Source organism: Bos indicus, chromosome 1, assembly GCF_029378745.1.
Source record: "Bos indicus isolate NIAB-ARS_2022 breed Sahiwal x Tharparkar chromosome 1, NIAB-ARS_B.indTharparkar_mat_pri_1.0, whole genome shotgun sequence".
Lineage (NCBI taxonomy): Eukaryota > Metazoa > Chordata > Mammalia > Artiodactyla > Bovidae > Bos > Bos indicus.
In genome coordinates this window covers 82,205,496-82,222,839 of record NC_091760.1, presented here as the reverse complement: position 1 = coordinate 82,222,839, position 17,344 = coordinate 82,205,496, and the positions used below count along the sequence as shown (strand labels likewise).

The window sequence follows — 17,344 nt, the reverse complement described above, 5'->3', positions numbered from 1 at the left end:
AAAAGGAAGGATGAAAATAAGGAGGAGCTTAGAATTGCAGACTCGATCTTACAGTTGAAAGGGATTCAAAGAGGTCTATGTAGTGTAGTCTCAGCAAAATAAGATGGTCTCATCTTCATTTTACAGATGAAGTGGACCTTCTAACCTTGTTCTCTTTTTTTTTAATATATGAAATCTTTTGATATAATTTTGGAGTACATTCAGATTTTGACAAAATTTGTAGGAAAATACAACAGTACATTTTGTGCCCACTATTTATGTTAAGAGTACCTCCTGCCCTTTGAGGTCTGGATGGTAAGTGCCAATTCCTGAAGTCCTTTTTCTCCCACTTAAAGCTCAGGAGAGTGTGTTATCCCTCAACATTATTAGAGGGTTAACCTGAAATTCTTTCCTATTCCTAAAATGAGAAGACATTTGCAAAATTTGGTACTTCTAACTATTCTGTAGTGACAGATTACTTAAAATTGGATTCTGCTTTACCCATTTAGCACACCTTTCCTGTTGTTTAAATTATTCATTTATTTTTCTGGAAAGTGTTTTATATCTTGTATGTTCTGGAGTGCTTGATGCTTAAAAGCCACCGTTTCACTTTCAGGCTGTTTTCCTGTGAAGCAGAATGTGGTTCTAAAGCACTCAGGCTAGTGCTTTAGAACACCATTAATTAGGAAATAGAAAAGGAACTGTAAAAAACAAGTCAGCAGTGTAGGAGGTGAGAAAGGGATAGTGAGCTAAAGGGAGGAAGTGGGGAAAGCATTGAAATCTATCCCCTCCACCCTTATTTATTTACTTAGTTTGTAATCTTTATTTTTGGTGACAAGGAGGGATGAGTCTGAGGTCTTTCAACACATCTTCTCCAGTATAGGCTAGCCTTGTTTCCATCATGGATGTCTAGGAACCACATATCTTATACTTCACTAAGTTCTATCCTGAATGTAGCCAAGATAAAATAGGCACTAGGTAAGTTGTTGTTTAGGTCAGCTGTATTGGTACTTGCCTGAAAAGTAAGGACAAATCAGTGAGTTAATGGTAGTGCTTCCTGTAGAATTCTGCTATACCTAGTAGCTATATGCTCCACCTTGTCTAACTTAGACCCTTATCTCTCTAGGAAAGATTTATTTTACAGTATATATTCTGGGGAACTCATTGCTTGAAAGTTGTCATTTATGGCCTTTATTGTGTGTGTGAATTGGTATGTAATTTGCTAGGTGGTGATTTCATGCTTTTGTAGCCTCCCAGATACTTTACTTAAAAACTCCAAAGTCACAATGCTGAAATTGCAGATATTCAGATATGAGAAAAATTATTTTTGCAGTTACTTTTTTCTCTCAGTGGTTGAAGACAGGACTACTAATAAAAATTGAGAGAGGCCTTTTCTAAGATATAATTTTTCTTTTGCTTGAAGCTTAATTACTCTATAGTTACATGTATATGTAATCTATATTACACTTTCCAGATTGCTTTATTCATCAAGTGAAAACCAGTCTGTACAATGCTGCCAGCTTGTTTGGATTTCCATTCCAGCTGACCACAAAGCCCATGGTAACTTCTGCTTGTAATGGAACACGGAATGTGGTCCCTTCAGGAGAGGTCAGTGAGGATAAGGTTTCATTGGAGCTACTAGTCTTTGTACTTAATCATTGAAGTTAAATTTTAGAAATATTCTCTTTTTAGGAATTAATGTGTAGAATGACTTCTTTCTGAAATGTTCATGTCTTAATTAGCCTTTATATAGAAATGAAATAATTAAAGGTTAAGAGATTATAGATCTAAAAAATATTTATAAAGAGCCTAATTACTAATAGAGTTGACCCCTGAAGAATGCTTGGGTTATGGGCCCCACCTCTCCACATAGTCAAAAATTCAGTAGTTGGCCTTCCAGATCCATGGTTCTGCCATATCTAAAGTCTCGCATCCATGGATTACCAACTGGTAATCATGTAATGCTTTAGTATTTACTATTGAAAAAATCCGCATTTAATTGTATCCACACAGTTCAGACTCTGTTGACCAAGGGTCAACTCTACATCTGCTTTTTCATTTAAGTATGTGTGAAGAATCTTCAGTTGTTAGTTTTTATGTCATTTTGTGAGTCTTGACAAATTAAACTTTTGGTATAATTGATGAAATTTCTTCTGTGAGGTAACTAAATCATTACCAGCAGAGTGATTTTTTTTTTTCATATGAAAACTTATTTAAATTCTAAGAGTTATTACAGAGGTGATTTTTTTTGATTTCAAGGTGTTTTCAAACTCTTCATCTTCTGAACTGAACGATTCTGGATCCTGGAACAACATGCTAAAACTGGGTAAGGTGGTCAAAAATATTTCTGTTTCCCCTTCCTCCTCCCACTTCTTTTCTCTGAGTTTTGGGAATATGAAAGGAAAACACTGATTTGGCTTTGGATGAAAGCATAGACATAGTCTCTACCATTCTAAAAAGCCAATAGCTTTCCTTTAGTATTGTCTTTGAATTTACTGTTATGATTCCTATTTGCTTTATCAGTGTCTTTAATGTGACTTAGATCAGGGCTTATTCATTAAAAAGAAAAAACAAAACAAAAACAATGTTACCTGAGCGCTTACTTTATGTTAGGCACTCTGCTAAATTATCAGGAATAACAAAATAATAAAACCTTTAGTAACAAAATAACAATAGTAAAACTTTAATAGCAAAGTAACAAAACAACAATAAAATAGCAAAATAATAAAACCTTGCCTTTGAGGGACATCATCTGATTGGGGAGTAACCTGAGGTTCCCAGTTCTCATAGTTTTGTGGATTAGGAATCTCTGTATCATTCTGAGACCCCCAAACTGAATTGTAATTATTTTATATATGATATAAAATTCCCTGACAGGAAAAAATAGGAAGACAGAGTCCTGAAGATGACTGTGATCTGTGCTACACAGATAGGCTTGAACAGTTTGAAAGAAAGAGGGAAAAAGCTTTTAGAGAAATTGTGCATTCAGAAAATTGACATATAGAGGAGATACCAGATTTACCTCGTGTCTGAAGTACTAGCACTATGTTTCTGTGGGTATGCAGAGCCTATTGAGAGAAGCACAGGTATTCCTAGAGCAGATTTCTTTCGTAAAGAAATCCACAGTCTCTAATCTGTAACTCTTGGACGTGTTTTTGGGAATTTTTTCTTTTTCTTTTTTTTCTTTTTATTTTTTCTTTGTTTATTTAATATTTAAAGAATCCCAACAACTCCGCCTACAATGCGGGACATCTGGGTTGGATCCCTGGGTTGGGAAGATCCCCTGGAGGAGGGCATGGCAACCCACTCCAGTGTTCTTGCCTGGTGAATCCTGAGCCCGGCAGGCTATAGTCCATGGGGTCACAAAGAGTCAGACATGACTGAGCCACTAAGCACACACACAGAACCCCACAGGATTGAACACCGATTCAAGTCAGGCTTTCCAAACAAATGAATGCAGGTCAGTTTAAGTTTTGCTGCTACTGACTTAAACAAGTTCAGCTTTAATCTCTTTGCACTCCAAGGCCCTGTAGTAGCTCCAGCAGAAAATGTGGCTGAAGTATAGTGACCATCGCACAGGTATTGGAAACTTCTGGTAAATGTAGTAACATAGCAGATTTTCATTTAAAAATACTTCTGTTTTCTTGAGAAGAAGAAACAATTTAAAAAATTTACTCAATTTGACTAGATTACAAAGAGTTTATAATCTTTAAGTTCCTCATGCCTCTTGTTAGCCCCAGCAAGCAAAACTAGTAAAGCTTTCCTGTGAATTATTACTGCCTACCTGAGAGCAAAGACAGATTAAACGCTATTGCTTTTCCTTTAACTTTTACAGAATTTGTGCTAGATAATAACAGAATTTGAAAAAAAAAATTATTTAGTTCTACTGTATAGACTGCTTATGGATTTTCTTTTCTAATGCATACTGTTCACAGGTTTCTTTGTGTTTTTCTTTTACAATTACAAATGGTTTTTAAAAATAGGTAATAAATCTCCTAATGGAATAAGTGACTATCCAAAGATCAGAGTGACAGTAACTCGAGATCAGCCACGCAGAGTCCTGCCTTCCTTAGGGTAAGCATTAATTCTGCCCTTCTGTAAATGGAAACTTGGTAATTTTTAAGTGCTCATTCTTGCTGGGCATTTTCGCTTTTATTCTATTGTGTAATCTTAGTAAATAAGTACTTTGTGGTTAGTAACTTGCCAAATAATCATATAGCTGATGAGAGACTTGTACTCAAGTACAGGTTACTCTTTTCTACTGTATCATATGCTTATATACTTTTGAAAAACTTTTTTTTTAAATTATTTTAATTTTTATTTGTGGGCATGCTGTGCAGCTTGTGGGACCTTAGTTCCCCAACCAGGGCTCAAACCCAGGCCCTCGACAGTGAAAGCACGGCATCTTAATCACTGGACTGTCAGGGAATTCCCCTTTTAAAAAGAATTGTCACTCATAAACTTTTTTTGAAGAATAATAAGCATACAGAACAGTGCAGAAATCATGTATGCTATGAACTATTATTATTTTATTAGTAATTTTCTTCTCCTTTTTATGTTCTGACTTTCTAGAATTTCTGTTGCTTGGATATTGGACCTCCTGGATTGATATAATTTTTCTATATATTCTCTTTTGTTGTTATCCTTGCCCTTTTAAAAAAGATCTTTTATTTAAAAATATATACATACGTATATACATATACATATATGCGTATATATATTTTTGGCTTCATAGTTTTTAATTTGTAAGCATCCTCCCCCTCCGTACTCCCCATGACTTTTTCTTTCTCCAAGCATTGGGTTCTTATTACAGAGATGCAGTAACTTTTATCTTTTTAAGCTGTTCATTATTTTACAATTACTTCTCCTTGTTTTGCCTGCTTCCTTTGAATTCCTCCTTTGGTTTATTTTGGTCTTACCTTTTCTTATTCAAATATCTGATAATCCCTGGCTATCCACTCATGTTTGAAAATGAGACACTAACTTTAAAAAGTAAGGCTCCCTGGACTTGGATAAATGGCTAATTATAGGGTAAGGAGGCTTCCCTGGTGGCTCAGATGGTAAAGCATCTGCCTGCAGTGAAGGAGACCCAGGTTTGATACCTGGGTCTGTTAGGAAAGATAGTAAAAAATGATCATGGAACATCTTGTGCTAGCAATTAAAGGATGCTTCAACATTTAGGGACAGTTAAACATCAAATTTTATTCATTTCATCTTTATTCGACAGGAATATAGATGTGTTAATAAATAAATACATAATGTGAGAGGAAAAGACCTTTAAGTTGGATGCTAACTATTAAGGATAGAAGGAATGATGGAATTAGAAAATCACCATCTTGTAACTATCACAGTAATAACTGATTTATACAGGGATCATCAGTTGAGCTGGAAGTAGTAAGTAAAAGTTCGATGGAGAAACCTGCCTGACACCACAACCAAAAGAACAAAGTTTAAATCACCTACTGTGGGCAGACTGACGTCTTGGCCTCCAGATACATTGCACTGAGCAAGACATCATCACCTACTGTAGTATTCCTGCAAAGATCAATAATCTGAATGTAATTACAAGAAAACTGGTTAAGCTGAAATAAAGTTAATTCTACAAAACAGCAGGCCTATACTCCTCATTTTACTCTTCATTTGTACTCTTCCTCTTTAACCTGTGATTATTTAGAAGTTTAAAAGTTTAATTATTTAGAATTGTTTAATTTCCACATGTTTGGGCCTTTTCAGATATTTTCTGTTATTGATTTCTAGCATAATTTCATATGGTCAGAGAATATACTTAGTATGATGTCAGTTCTCTTAAATGTTTTAACATTTGGGACTTCCCTGACAGTCCAGTGATTAAAACTCTGTACTTCCACTGCAGGCGGCATGGGTTCAATCCCTGGTTGGGAAACTAAGATCCTGCATGCTGTACAGTGCAGCCAAAATATGAACAATAAAAATAAATTTGTTAACATTTGTTTATGTACAAGAGTATGTAGTTTGGGTGTTATTCAGTGTGCATTGAGAAGAATGTGTATTGTGCTACTGTTGGTGGAGTGTTCTATAAATATCAGTTATTTGCTGATAATGTTTACTGATTTTCTGTCTACTTTTTTGATGATTGATGAATATAGTGTTGATGTTTTGAGCTGTAATTGTGGACTTGATTATTTCTCCTATCCAGTTATGTTAGTTTTAGCTTCATGTATTCTGAAACTCTGTAGGTGAATAGATTTGACCTAGACCCACCAGTTGTTACCATTCTGCCAGTTTGCTTTATCATTCTGTGTTATATGTACATAATGTTTTTTGCTGATTCATTTGAGAGTACATCTTAGACTCATACCCCTTTAATCATAAGTACTTGACTGTTTATTTCTAAGAATGAGGACATTCACTTATATAATCCTAGATTACCAAAATCAGAAAATTTAACATTGATGTAATACTATTATATAATCTTATTTAAATTTCTCTATTACAGAGATTATTTTTTCTGGCCCACAATTCAGGGCAGGATCATGTATTATATTTAATTTTCATGTCTCTTTGATCTCCTTTAATCTAGAACAACCCCTCGTCTCACTTTGTAATAGCATGAATATTTTTAAAGTGTACAAAGCGACATTTTCTCATGATTTGTTTAAGATCATGCAAATTTTTTTGGTAAAGATACTGCCTACGTGATATAGTGTCCTTTCGTTTTTTTTGGCCCTGCCATCAAGCATGTGGGATCTTAGTTCCCCAACCAGGGATCAAGCCTACGCCCCTTGCAGTGGGAGCTTGGTGTCTTAACCATTGGACTGCCAAGGAGGTCCTTGTTGTGTCCTTTGTTAAATACCATATCAGGAGTGACATGATGTCAGTTTGTTCCGTTATTGGTAATGTCAGGAGAGGCAAGCAGCAACAGTGACTAGGTGGGGGTTTCATGGCTTCTGATTCTTTAGCATTTATTAATTTATTGTTCATTAGTTTGCTATTCAGCAGACACTGATGGAGTGCCTTTTGACTTAGCTCAGGTACCAGGATACAGTGGTGAAAGGATGAAATCTCTGTCTTCATGGAGTTTAAACTTGAGTGTGGGTTGCAGACATTAAACAATCACACCAATACTTAATTGCAGTGGTGCCAAATGACTATAGGAAAAGTGCAGTACCAGAGGAGGGTATGTAGTGTAATAGGGAGCTGAAGCCAGATTTGGAGTTGGAAAACTGGGCATGAGGAAGAGGGCAGAGGCTTTCATGTGGCAGCCCTGGTGGTTCATCTTAGTTTTAGTAGACATTTACATTTAATAGACATTCTATCACAGAATTTTGTGGTGCCCTCTACTCCAGAGATCTGATTTTTGTGAATGGTAGTTGTCAGGAGCAAGCTTAACCTGAGTCAGCTTAATCACAGGATGGCCTGGAGCTTAAACTCCAGTAATTTAAGCAGTTTGGGAGTAACTGTTTTTTCTTTTCTTATTTTTCTCAGTTTTGCTTTGAGCTCAGAAGGCTATACTAGAAGACCAGGTGGCCGTCGCCACAACAAAGGCAATCCAGAGAGTTCTTTAATGTGGAGGCCTCAGGAGCAGGTTGTAACAGAGATGATTTCTGAAGAGGGTGGCAAGGGTCTGAGGCGTCCTCATTGTACTGTGGAGGAGGTAAGCCCTTTTAGCGTGATCTCGCTAAAGTAATTTTAGGAATTGGGGGTCGGTGGCAATAAATAATATATATTCTGTGGTACAAAATTCAAAAGATAATAAGGATCCATTCAAAAGGATGTACAGGGACTGTAAATTTCCCACTCTCCCTCCTGTATCTGGCTTCTGTTTGATACTTCTATGTATCTTTCTAGAGATATTCTATACGTATTGTAATTTAGTCAGTTTTCAGGTAAAAGAAAGGAAAAGTAATCATGTTAGGAAAAGATATGATTATAGATTTCTTTGTTTTAGATGCCTGAATTATTCTAACTTGTTTCTTTCATAAGCTGTAATAACTGTGATTAAGTAAGGAATGTAAATGGTGTACATGTCTGTTTTGTCCTTAGGTTTTCAGGGCACTTAGTGTGATGTGTTCATCAGCAGTCTTCCTTTCCTTCTTGAAGTCTTCACTACTTTGGGAGAATTTAGAACTATTCCTGTCTCTGGCATTTCCCCTAGACCATCACCTATTGTAATTTGCTAAATGGTTTTCTCAACCACTTAATTTAGTTCATCAAAGAAATACTTACTTGGGTCCCAGCAATTCAAAATTGAATAAAATATTGTCTCTGTTCTCTAGGAGCTTATACATTAAATTGTGTGATGTAGTCAGAAAAAATGTAGGCAGCGAAAGCAATGGACTGCAGCCCTGGAGGGGGTTTTAAGGAAAGGTATTAAAGTGCTTTAATATCTCCTCCTGGTGGGCTGCCGTCTATGGGGTCGCACAGAGTCAGACATGATTGAAGCGATGCAGCAGCAGCAGCAGCAGATGAGAATTCAGGGACTGAGAAGATATATATGGGAATATACAGGCTGTATTCTAGAAATATTGCGAGGTAATATTATCAAGAACTTATTTACTGGTTAAGTGTGATATAAGTTTAGATGGAAGAACCTGAGTCCCAGATTTCAATCTTGGATAAGTTTATGCCAAGATACCCTAGGTATTTAGGGGAAGATGATCACTTCAGTACTGGAAGTTTAAAGTGCTTGTGAAACATGCAAGCAGACATATCCCTTAGACTCCTGGATATGCGTGATGGGAGTTTTGAGAAGAAGACAGGGCTAGGGACACATTTATGAATCTTCTGCATATTGGTGTTGGATAAATCAAGGGAGTTGAAGAGATTACTCAGAGAATGTAGTGTGAGAAGAGATAATCTGCAGAACCATCAACAGTTAAAGGCAGGAAGAAGAAATAATCTTTACTGGAGACTGAAAAGATAGTCTTCAAGAGATCAGGAGAATTTATTGTCCAGGAAGGCAAGGTGAGGGTGGCAAGGTGAAGAGCTGGAGAGGTCAAGTGACAGAAGGGCTGAAAGAGTGTCTGTTAGATCTGGCCATAGAGGGTTAGTGGTGTCTTTGGTAAGACCAGTTCCATTTTGGAAGTTGAATGTTCTGAATGTGCAAGTGGATTATTTGTGCTGAGTTTTTTTTTATGGTTAACCTAGTTCCACTGTCAAAAACTCACATGCTATCAGGGTCCAGCAAATAATATAAATGAGTGAAATGGGCTGAAGTGAATAGCTCACCAACAGTTCCCATTTGTTAATACAGTGTTTCAAAAGGGGCCAGATTTTGGGGGGCTTTCTCTTTTCAAGTTATAAAATTGGTAAGTAAAATCAAAGGAGTTAAAAGAACACTGAGATAAAAAAAGGAATGTGCTGGTGAATGAAACATTCATAAGCTGCGTTTGACCTCTTAGTCTTTGTTTATGATTTAATTATAGGTTTGATGTGCTAGTAGTTACCTAAATGCTTTGTTTTACTTAGGGTGTTCAAAAAGAAGAAAGAGAGAAATACCAGAGGTTATTGGAGCGACTTAAAGAAGGTGGTCATGGAAATTGTGTTTCTCCTATAACTTCAACTCATCAAAGGTAAAGATGAGCTAACAAGATAAATGCTTTGCCAGACAACTTTTTTTCTTATTTTTGTAGAGGGGATTGTTGGGAAAGGCTTGTTGAAAAAAGAGATTAATACTGAAAGCAGGAGTCCTATAATTTGAACATTGTATCTAGTGATGGATTATATAGAACAGTGGTTTTACAAAATATAATTTTCTGTTCGCTTTTGAGTCCTTTGTTCAAGTGAACTGTTACATGAAACTCTGATATAGAAAAGTGAAATCATTGGTTGAAGTTGGATTCCCAGGGAGCAGAGTGTTTTTTCAGCCTCCCTAACACACACATTTCTCACAATCTCTGTCTTCCTTTCTCCTCCTCTTCTCCCCTGCCTTTTCCTCCCTTACCTCCCCTTATTCCTCCCACCACTGCCTCTAAAGACAGATTGTCCCTAAGGCATCTTAGTGGATGGATCTTAGCACAGTTGGAAACTCTCCACTCTACAGATAAGATTAAAGTCACCCCAAGTCATAACAAATGTTCCTTGTAAGACTACATGTTACTTAAATGTGCTGAGTCCACCAAATAGTTGAGAATGGTACAAGGAATTGATGTCTGGCCTTTTATTTCTCTGTAGAAAGGGGACAAAGATTATGTGAGCTCAGGATTGAGGTCTACTTGATAATTCTAGTAAGTGGTGTGAGAATACACAGAGGGGGATCCCAGAGATTATATAACAATAAGTTGAAAAAGTCACAAGACTATCTAGCTTGTTGATTGCAGAAATAACAAGGGATTATTTGGAAATTTTAACTTTGGTTGTGAACTTCAAAACAATGCTGAGTTTAGTCAGTCAAAATGTTCCTGTTTTTTTCCATTTTGACTACCCACTGTTGGAAGCAGCAGGATGAACTATTGGTTTTGTCATTCGGCTTTTAATGTGTTGTTTTGGGATGCATTTCAGTATATCATTTAAAATCTTTCATTTTTTAACTTGGGTATTATCATTCTGAGATTTTTCAGTCAAGGTGGCTTTGGGAATTGAAAACATCCAGTTTTATGGTAGAGAAACTGGAGGTTAGGTATCTTGGCTGGAATATTAGAATCAGGATCAGACTCCTTTTATCCTGGTCTCAGATGATACTATATTGTGATCTCTCTCTTGTGAGTTGACATTTCAGGGTAATCAGTAACTCTTGTCTAGAGAAGTTTGCCAGGTAGAGACAGTGAATACTTACGATAGATTTTCCTTTTATATCTGATCTTCACTTTTTGTGTTTCTAAGTTCTCAAAGAAGTCAGATGGACACATTAAAGACCAAAGGCTGGGGGGAAGAGCAAAGTCATGGAGTCAAAACAACTCAGTTTGTTCCAAAGCAATGTGAGTTCCCAGATTTAGCCCTATCTTAATACCCTTAATATGTTGAACTTAGTTCAAAAGCATATAAAATTGAAAAATGTAATACTATTGAAAGATGGTGTACCAAACTTTAAAACATTGTCAAACCCCAGGCTGTTGACTTACCCAGTACTAGTAATTTAGTAAGAAAACTATTTCAAGTTAAAGCTGATCTATAAAATAACCTCTTGATTATTTTTCCTAGCTCCTATATTGTAGCATATATTTTGTGAGCCTAAAATTAGTTTTGTTGTATTCCTGTATTAATATCCTTGTTTTTTTCCACTTGCTATTCACTAAATAACACTAAGTGATAGCTTACTAAATAAGCAGATGTTAGCCGGTTTACACTAAAGATTATATGTAAAGGAGAAAGAGATTTATGCAGCATTTTTTAGCAACTTAATTTGTATAAACACTAATCTCTTTGGAATCCATTTTAGCATTTCAGTGTAAATGAGTATTTTCATACTTTGGAGACTAAGGTGAAATGCTAGCTATATGATTGATTAACAAAGGAAACACTTTTTTTTTTTTTTACCATTCTCACAGATAGAGTTGTTGAAACAAGGGGACCTCTGTGTTCAGTGAGAAGTGAAAAGAGGTACACCGTTCGGTTTATTCTAACTTCTCTTTTGACATATTTTCTTTCTTTCTTTTTTTGGCCGCACTGCTCGGCTTGTGGGATCTTACTTCCCCACCCAGGTATTGAACCCGTGACCCCTTCAGTGGAAGCGTGGAGTCTTAACCACTGGACTGCAAGGAAAGTCCCTGACATTATTTTCTTACTTTATAAACTGTATTTAAGAGTAACCACATCTGTGAAACTGTGAACTCTCCTCAGCTCTGGCAGTCAGTCAGCATATGTGGGTATATAGGTAGCTCTTGTGTAAGATGCCCACCCTAGCTTGGGAGGGTGCCCTTCTCTCCTAGACGTTAGGGGTTGGGAGGCATCAGTGAGTGCTGCTGAGATAAGACTGTGAGTGTGGTGGGTAGTTCTAGTGACCTAGTGATCAGCATCTCAAGTATATGAACAGTGAAGGCAGTTCTCTGTGCCTTAGGATTTTAGTTGCTGGTCCATTTATAGCAGAGTATGGTAAACTGTGGCCCATGGACCAAATCTGGTCTACCTGTTTGTAAGTACATTTTTATTGGACACAGTCATGCTCATTCATTTACATGCTACGTAGGGCTGCTTGAAAACAACAAAGTTGAGATGATATGACAGAAACCAAAAGACCTGCAAAGCCTAAGATACTTATGAGCTGATCCTTTTTAGAAAAATTTTGCTAACTTTTGGTTTAGAGGACTATATAAACTCAAGGCAATATTTGTTACTAATTATTAAATCTTATTTCTAAAACTAGTTTAATGTGTACCAGATTAAAATCATCCAGTCTGTAATTTCTCAGTTTTTTTCCTCAGGTGTTCAAAGGGGAAAATTTCTGATACAGAAAAGACAGTTGGAATCAGACTAGAAAATGAATGTGTAAGTAGAAACCTCAGTTAAATTTTATGCCTTTGCTTCTTTCACGTGACTTCATTAAAATTTTGGTGCCCATGAAAAATAAGAAAGATGATATTTGTTACTTTAATTTCTAATTCCATTATTTTGCTTGAAAAAGCAGCAAGCATTGAAGATACACACCTTTGGCTTTCTTCTAAGTTGCCAGATTTTTATCTCTGTGCAGTAGCCACCTTTGTGAGAGAGACCAGCTTGGCTCCATCTCAGCCCTTATCTGTGTTGCCTGGCTTCTTTTGGAGATTTTTTTTAAAACCGTACATCTTTGTGCTGTGTGCACTAAGTTGCTTCAGTCATGTCCGCCTCTTTGCGACCCCATGGACTGTAGCCCACCAGGCTCCCCTGTTCATGGGATTCTCCAGGCAGGAATACTGGAGTGGGTTGTCATGCCCTCCTCCAGGGGATCTTCTGGACCCAGGGATTGAATCTGCGTCTCTTATGTCTCCTGCATGGCAGGCAAGTTCTTTATCACTAGCGCCACCTGGGAGGGAAGCCCATACATCTTTAGGGAAAATATTTGTTTAGGACTTTTCAGATTCAAGATTTCATATTTACTTGAAACTATTACAAATCTTCTTACAAATGTTGAGTTTTAAGCCAGCTTTTTCACTCTGCTCTTTCACCTTCAAGAGGCTCTTCAGTTCCTCCTCACTTTCTGCCATAAGGGTGGTGTCATCTGCATAACTGAGGTTATTGATATTTCTCCCTGCAAAAACTTGATTCCAGCTTATGCTTCATCGAGCCCAGCATTTCACACGTACTCTGCATATAAGTTAAATAAGCAGGGTGACAATATACAGCCTTAACATACTCCTTTCCCAGTTTTGAACCAGTCCACTGTTTTTATACTAAGAACAAGTTTACCTAGTATAAAAATAGCAGTGGTTTATTTTTATTTATTTATTTATTTTAATATACAATTTTTATTATTTATTTTTAGCTGTGCTATGTCTTCATTGCTGTGTGTGGGCTTTCTCTAGATGTAATGAGCGGGGCCTACTCTAGTTCTGGTGCTCTGGTGTGCAGGCTTCTTATTGTGGTGGCTTCTCTGTTGCCGAGCAAGGCTCTAGGGTGCTTGGGCTTCAGTAGTTGTGGCTCACAGGCTCTGGAGCATGGGCTCAGTAGTTGTGGCACAGGGGCTTAGCTGCCCTGAGGTATGTGGGATCTTCCTGAACCAGAATTCGAACCCATGTCCCACGCATTGGCAGATGGATTCTTAAAACCACTGGATCACCACGGAAGTCCACCCGTGGTTTATTTTGAGTGATAGGATTAAGGGTCATATATTTTGCTTTTTTAAAGTTTTTCAATATATCTTTTGACTATATTATTTTTAGTTGAGATAAGTGAAAATAATTTTCTTGCTGCTGCTGTGGCTAAGGTGCTTCAGTCGTATCTGACTCTGCGACCCCATAGACAGCAGCCCACCAGGCTCCTCTGTCCCTGGAATTCTCTAGGCAAGAACACTGGAGTGGGTTGCCATTTCCTTCTCCAGTGCATGAAAGTGAAAAGTGAAAGTGAAGTCTCTCAGTTGTGTCCGACTCTTAGCGACCCCATGGACTACAGCCTACCAGGCTCCTCCATCCATGAGATTTTCCAGGCAAGAGTACTGGAGTGGTTGCCATTGCCTTCTCCAAATTTTCTTGCTACCTCCTGGGAAAATGATGAATGTTCTGTTTCATGGTTTATAATTGAGGTGTCTTGTTTGTGAACCTTAGGTCTTGAAGTTTTTATTTCCTCTTGTAGGGACAGGCAGATAACGCTTTTTGTACTTTACTCATTTGGGGATTTACTAATTCTCTTTTCTTTCAAAATAATGGTGCTGTTTTATATTTCATGTTTTATGTATGTGTATATATACAAATATCAAACATGTCAGTAGAATATGGGAATTTTTTTTAACCAGAGGAGGGGACTTCAGCTGGAACCCGACCTGTCTGAAGAAGTGTCAGCCCGACTCCGCCTGGGTAGTGGAAGCAATGGCTTACTCAGGAGGAAAATGTCAATACTTGAGACAAAAGAAAAAAATTGCTCAAACAAAGACAGGGATAAAAGGACAGATGATCTTCTTGAACTTACAGAGGTATTGTTTCTTATGTTAATCAAATAAGAGGCATGTTTTTAAATAACCTTAGTTATTCAAGGCTTGAGTGCATGTTTTGTTTTGAGGAGTTTCTCCAGGCTAGGGAATGTATGTGTGAAGGAAATCAGGCCCAAGGGCAGGTCGATACACTGATCATTCAGTTCAGTTCAGTCGCTCAGTCGTGTCCAACTCTTTGGGACCCCGTGAATCGCAGCACGCCAGGCCTCTCTGTCCATCACCAACTCCCGGAGTTCACTCAGACTCATGTCCATCGAGTCACTGATGCCACCCAGCCATCTCATCCTCTGTCGTCTCCCCTTCTCCTCCTGCCCCCAATCCCTCCCAGCATCAGAGTCTTTTCCAATGAGTCAACTCTTCGCATGACGTGGCCAAAGTACTGGAGTTTCAGCTTTAGCATCTTGATCTGTAAAAGTGGCCTAAGGGATTAGATTAATTTCAGCAAATGTGAGTGGACAGAATTATCACGTATCTTGGAATATAATGGATTCTTTGTAGATTCTTTTTCTAAGCTTAAAGTATTTTGAGTTATGTAGTATGAGTTTGACATTACAAAGAGATTTGTTGCAGTTTTTTTGTTTTTGTCTTTTTAACATTTTATTTTATTTACTTATTTTTGGCCGTGCTGCACAGCTTATGGGATACCAGTTCCCCAACCAGGGTTGGAACTGAGACTCTGGTAGTTAAAGTGCTGAGTTCAAACCACTGGACTGCCAGGGAACTCCCCTTCATTGCAATGTTTGCTAAGTGATTATGGTTCTCTAAAATGCCCCTTTGATTGATCATTGTACAACAAATAAGTAAAAACTTGTAGAAAACAAGGAAATGAAGGTAGTTAAAAATTCTCATTTTAAAAGTGAGCCCATATTTTGGCTCCTCCATTGTTGTCTTAGCATATGTCCTATTAGGTGATTATCTATTGAGCACTTTTTATGTATTGGGCATGCAGGTGGAGAGAAAGATCCATAAAGTTGCAAAATTGTGTAGAGTGGTAGAGAAAGCAGAAGTGAAAATATTTGGATGAAAGTTTCTAGTTGGTTTGTAGATTCAGGCTTATAGCATAAATTTATGTTTATCTGTGTAGTTTTTTAGAAAAATGATGCCATCTATTCAATAAGGACTCAGTTGCCAGACTGCTGCCTAGTTTTCTAGTTTCTGCTTATTCTCTTCACATCAGAAATGGATAGAATGATCTCTTTGATGCCCTAATTTTATTACTTTGATTTTTTAAAATCAAGGTTCAGGAGATAGTTAGGGAAAGTATGAAAATGCTTTTATAGTGTTGTGAAATGAGAACAAAGTTCAGGAGTTAGACTTCCTGGTTCAAATCTTGGCTCTGTTTTTTAATCATCATATGACTCTGCATGTAACCAAAATTCTCTGAGGTTTACCTCTTCTATAATGGTAATGGTGACATTACCAAATGGTGACATTACCATTATTGGTGTCACCAATAATGGTGATAGTACTTTCCCCACAGATAGGGATCAATGATGCACTTCAAGCATCTGGTACGTGCTTGGCTCATGGTGCTCAATAAATGGTAGTAGGATAACTGAGACTATACTTCAAACACTTTTACCCAATAACTTTTTCTAGCAGCTAATAATTGGGCTAGCATTTCTTATAACCATTAGTAAGACTGCTTTGTGGTCCTGAATTAAAATCTTTTTATCCTTTAATTTAGTAGGTCTTTGATAGTTTTTCTTAAGGGTCAAGTATTACAGAGATGAAAAGCTTTTTTCAATCTCAGACTTTCAGAATCTGATAATGGTTCTTTATTAAAGTAACAACCTCTGGACTTTATAATTCAGGACATGGAAAAGGAAATCAGTAATGCTCTAGGGCATGGCCCACAGGATGAGATCCTAAGTAGTGCTTTCAAATTACGAATCACTCGAGGAGATATCCAGACCTTGAGGAACTATCACTGGCTCAATGATGAAGTAAGTTGTCTTTTTTTTTTTTAACCCCTTGGACTATCATTATGCTTAACTCTTTTCTACCTGCAACATCGTGGTTTCTACACAGAAGGGATTGGTAAGGCAGCTTTAGTTTACCTAAAACAAACACATCTTAAACCTTGAAAAGATAGTTAATTCTGATTGTTCGCTGCCTTTAATTAGCAATGTTTCCCTCTTCTGCCTCTGCTTTGTTTCATCTACATCTTCATTTATTAGTGACATTTTTATGAACCCTGGGTGCAACTGATAAATGGAAGGAAGCAGACAAGTGATCATTTATTTTAGATGAATTCTTACACGAGCCATATGTGTTTCTTTATTTCATTTGAGTGATAAGTATAAAAATTTGCCTAATTGTCTTGTATTGTTACATCTTCACCTAAAGCTAGGTGTTAGTTCTTACCAGTTTTCTGGTTGATCCTTTACCCAGCTGTGCAGCCCCCTGCATTTTCTCCCTTTGCCTTCCTTTCCTCTTGCCATGACTCATGGCATATAAACACATTCTTGTAGAAGTAGAACATTTCTGTTTCATATTATAAATGCAATATGTTTATTATAAAAAATTTAGAAAATATAGGAAAAGTGAAGGAACAATATTATCATTCAAAAGTGGCACAGCTCTCTTGTAATAATCTATAATGGAAAAGAATCTGAAAAAGAATATATGTAGAATTGAATCACTTTGCTATACATCTGAAATATTGTAAATCAACTATATTTCAATTAAAAATGATTAAAAGTACATATTTCTATGAAAACAAAAAATGGCACAACTCAAAAGCAAACAAAATAACTATTGTTTTGGTGTATTTCTTTCCAATGAGTTTTTAAAAATTGAGGTATAATTTATGTAAAATTCACTTTC

The 17,344-nt window shown here is 37.0% G+C and overlaps 1 protein-coding gene across 6 annotated transcripts in view; it reads left to right on the top strand.

Moving 5' to 3' along the window:
- Window positions 1-17,344, top strand: part of SENP2 (SUMO specific peptidase 2) — a 35,024-nt gene that overhangs the window by 4,314 nt on the left and 13,366 nt on the right. For 4 of the 6 annotated variants that reach the window (XR_011566894.1, XR_011566893.1, XM_070790534.1 and 1 more), the window contains exons 3-12: window positions 1,454-1,587; window positions 2,239-2,305; window positions 3,963-4,053; window positions 7,444-7,612; window positions 9,427-9,530; window positions 10,780-10,874; window positions 11,598-11,656; window positions 12,319-12,381; window positions 14,321-14,497; window positions 16,330-16,461. Coding sequence is in view for 4 of the 6 variants with exons in the window: in XM_070790534.1 (XP_070646635.1) it covers window positions 1,454-1,587; window positions 2,239-2,305; window positions 3,963-4,053; window positions 7,444-7,612; window positions 9,427-9,530; window positions 10,780-10,874; window positions 11,598-11,656; window positions 12,319-12,381; window positions 14,321-14,497; window positions 16,330-16,461 (1,091 nt within the window). In the remaining 2 variants the exon portion in view is untranslated. Of the gene's footprint in view, window positions 1-1,453; window positions 1,588-2,238; window positions 2,306-3,962; window positions 4,054-7,443; window positions 7,613-9,426; window positions 9,531-10,779; window positions 10,875-11,444; window positions 11,497-11,597; window positions 11,657-12,317; window positions 12,382-14,320; window positions 14,498-16,329; window positions 16,462-17,344 lie in introns of all 6 variants that reach the window. The other 2 variants (XM_070790536.1, XM_019958455.2) reach the window with 1 other exon arrangement.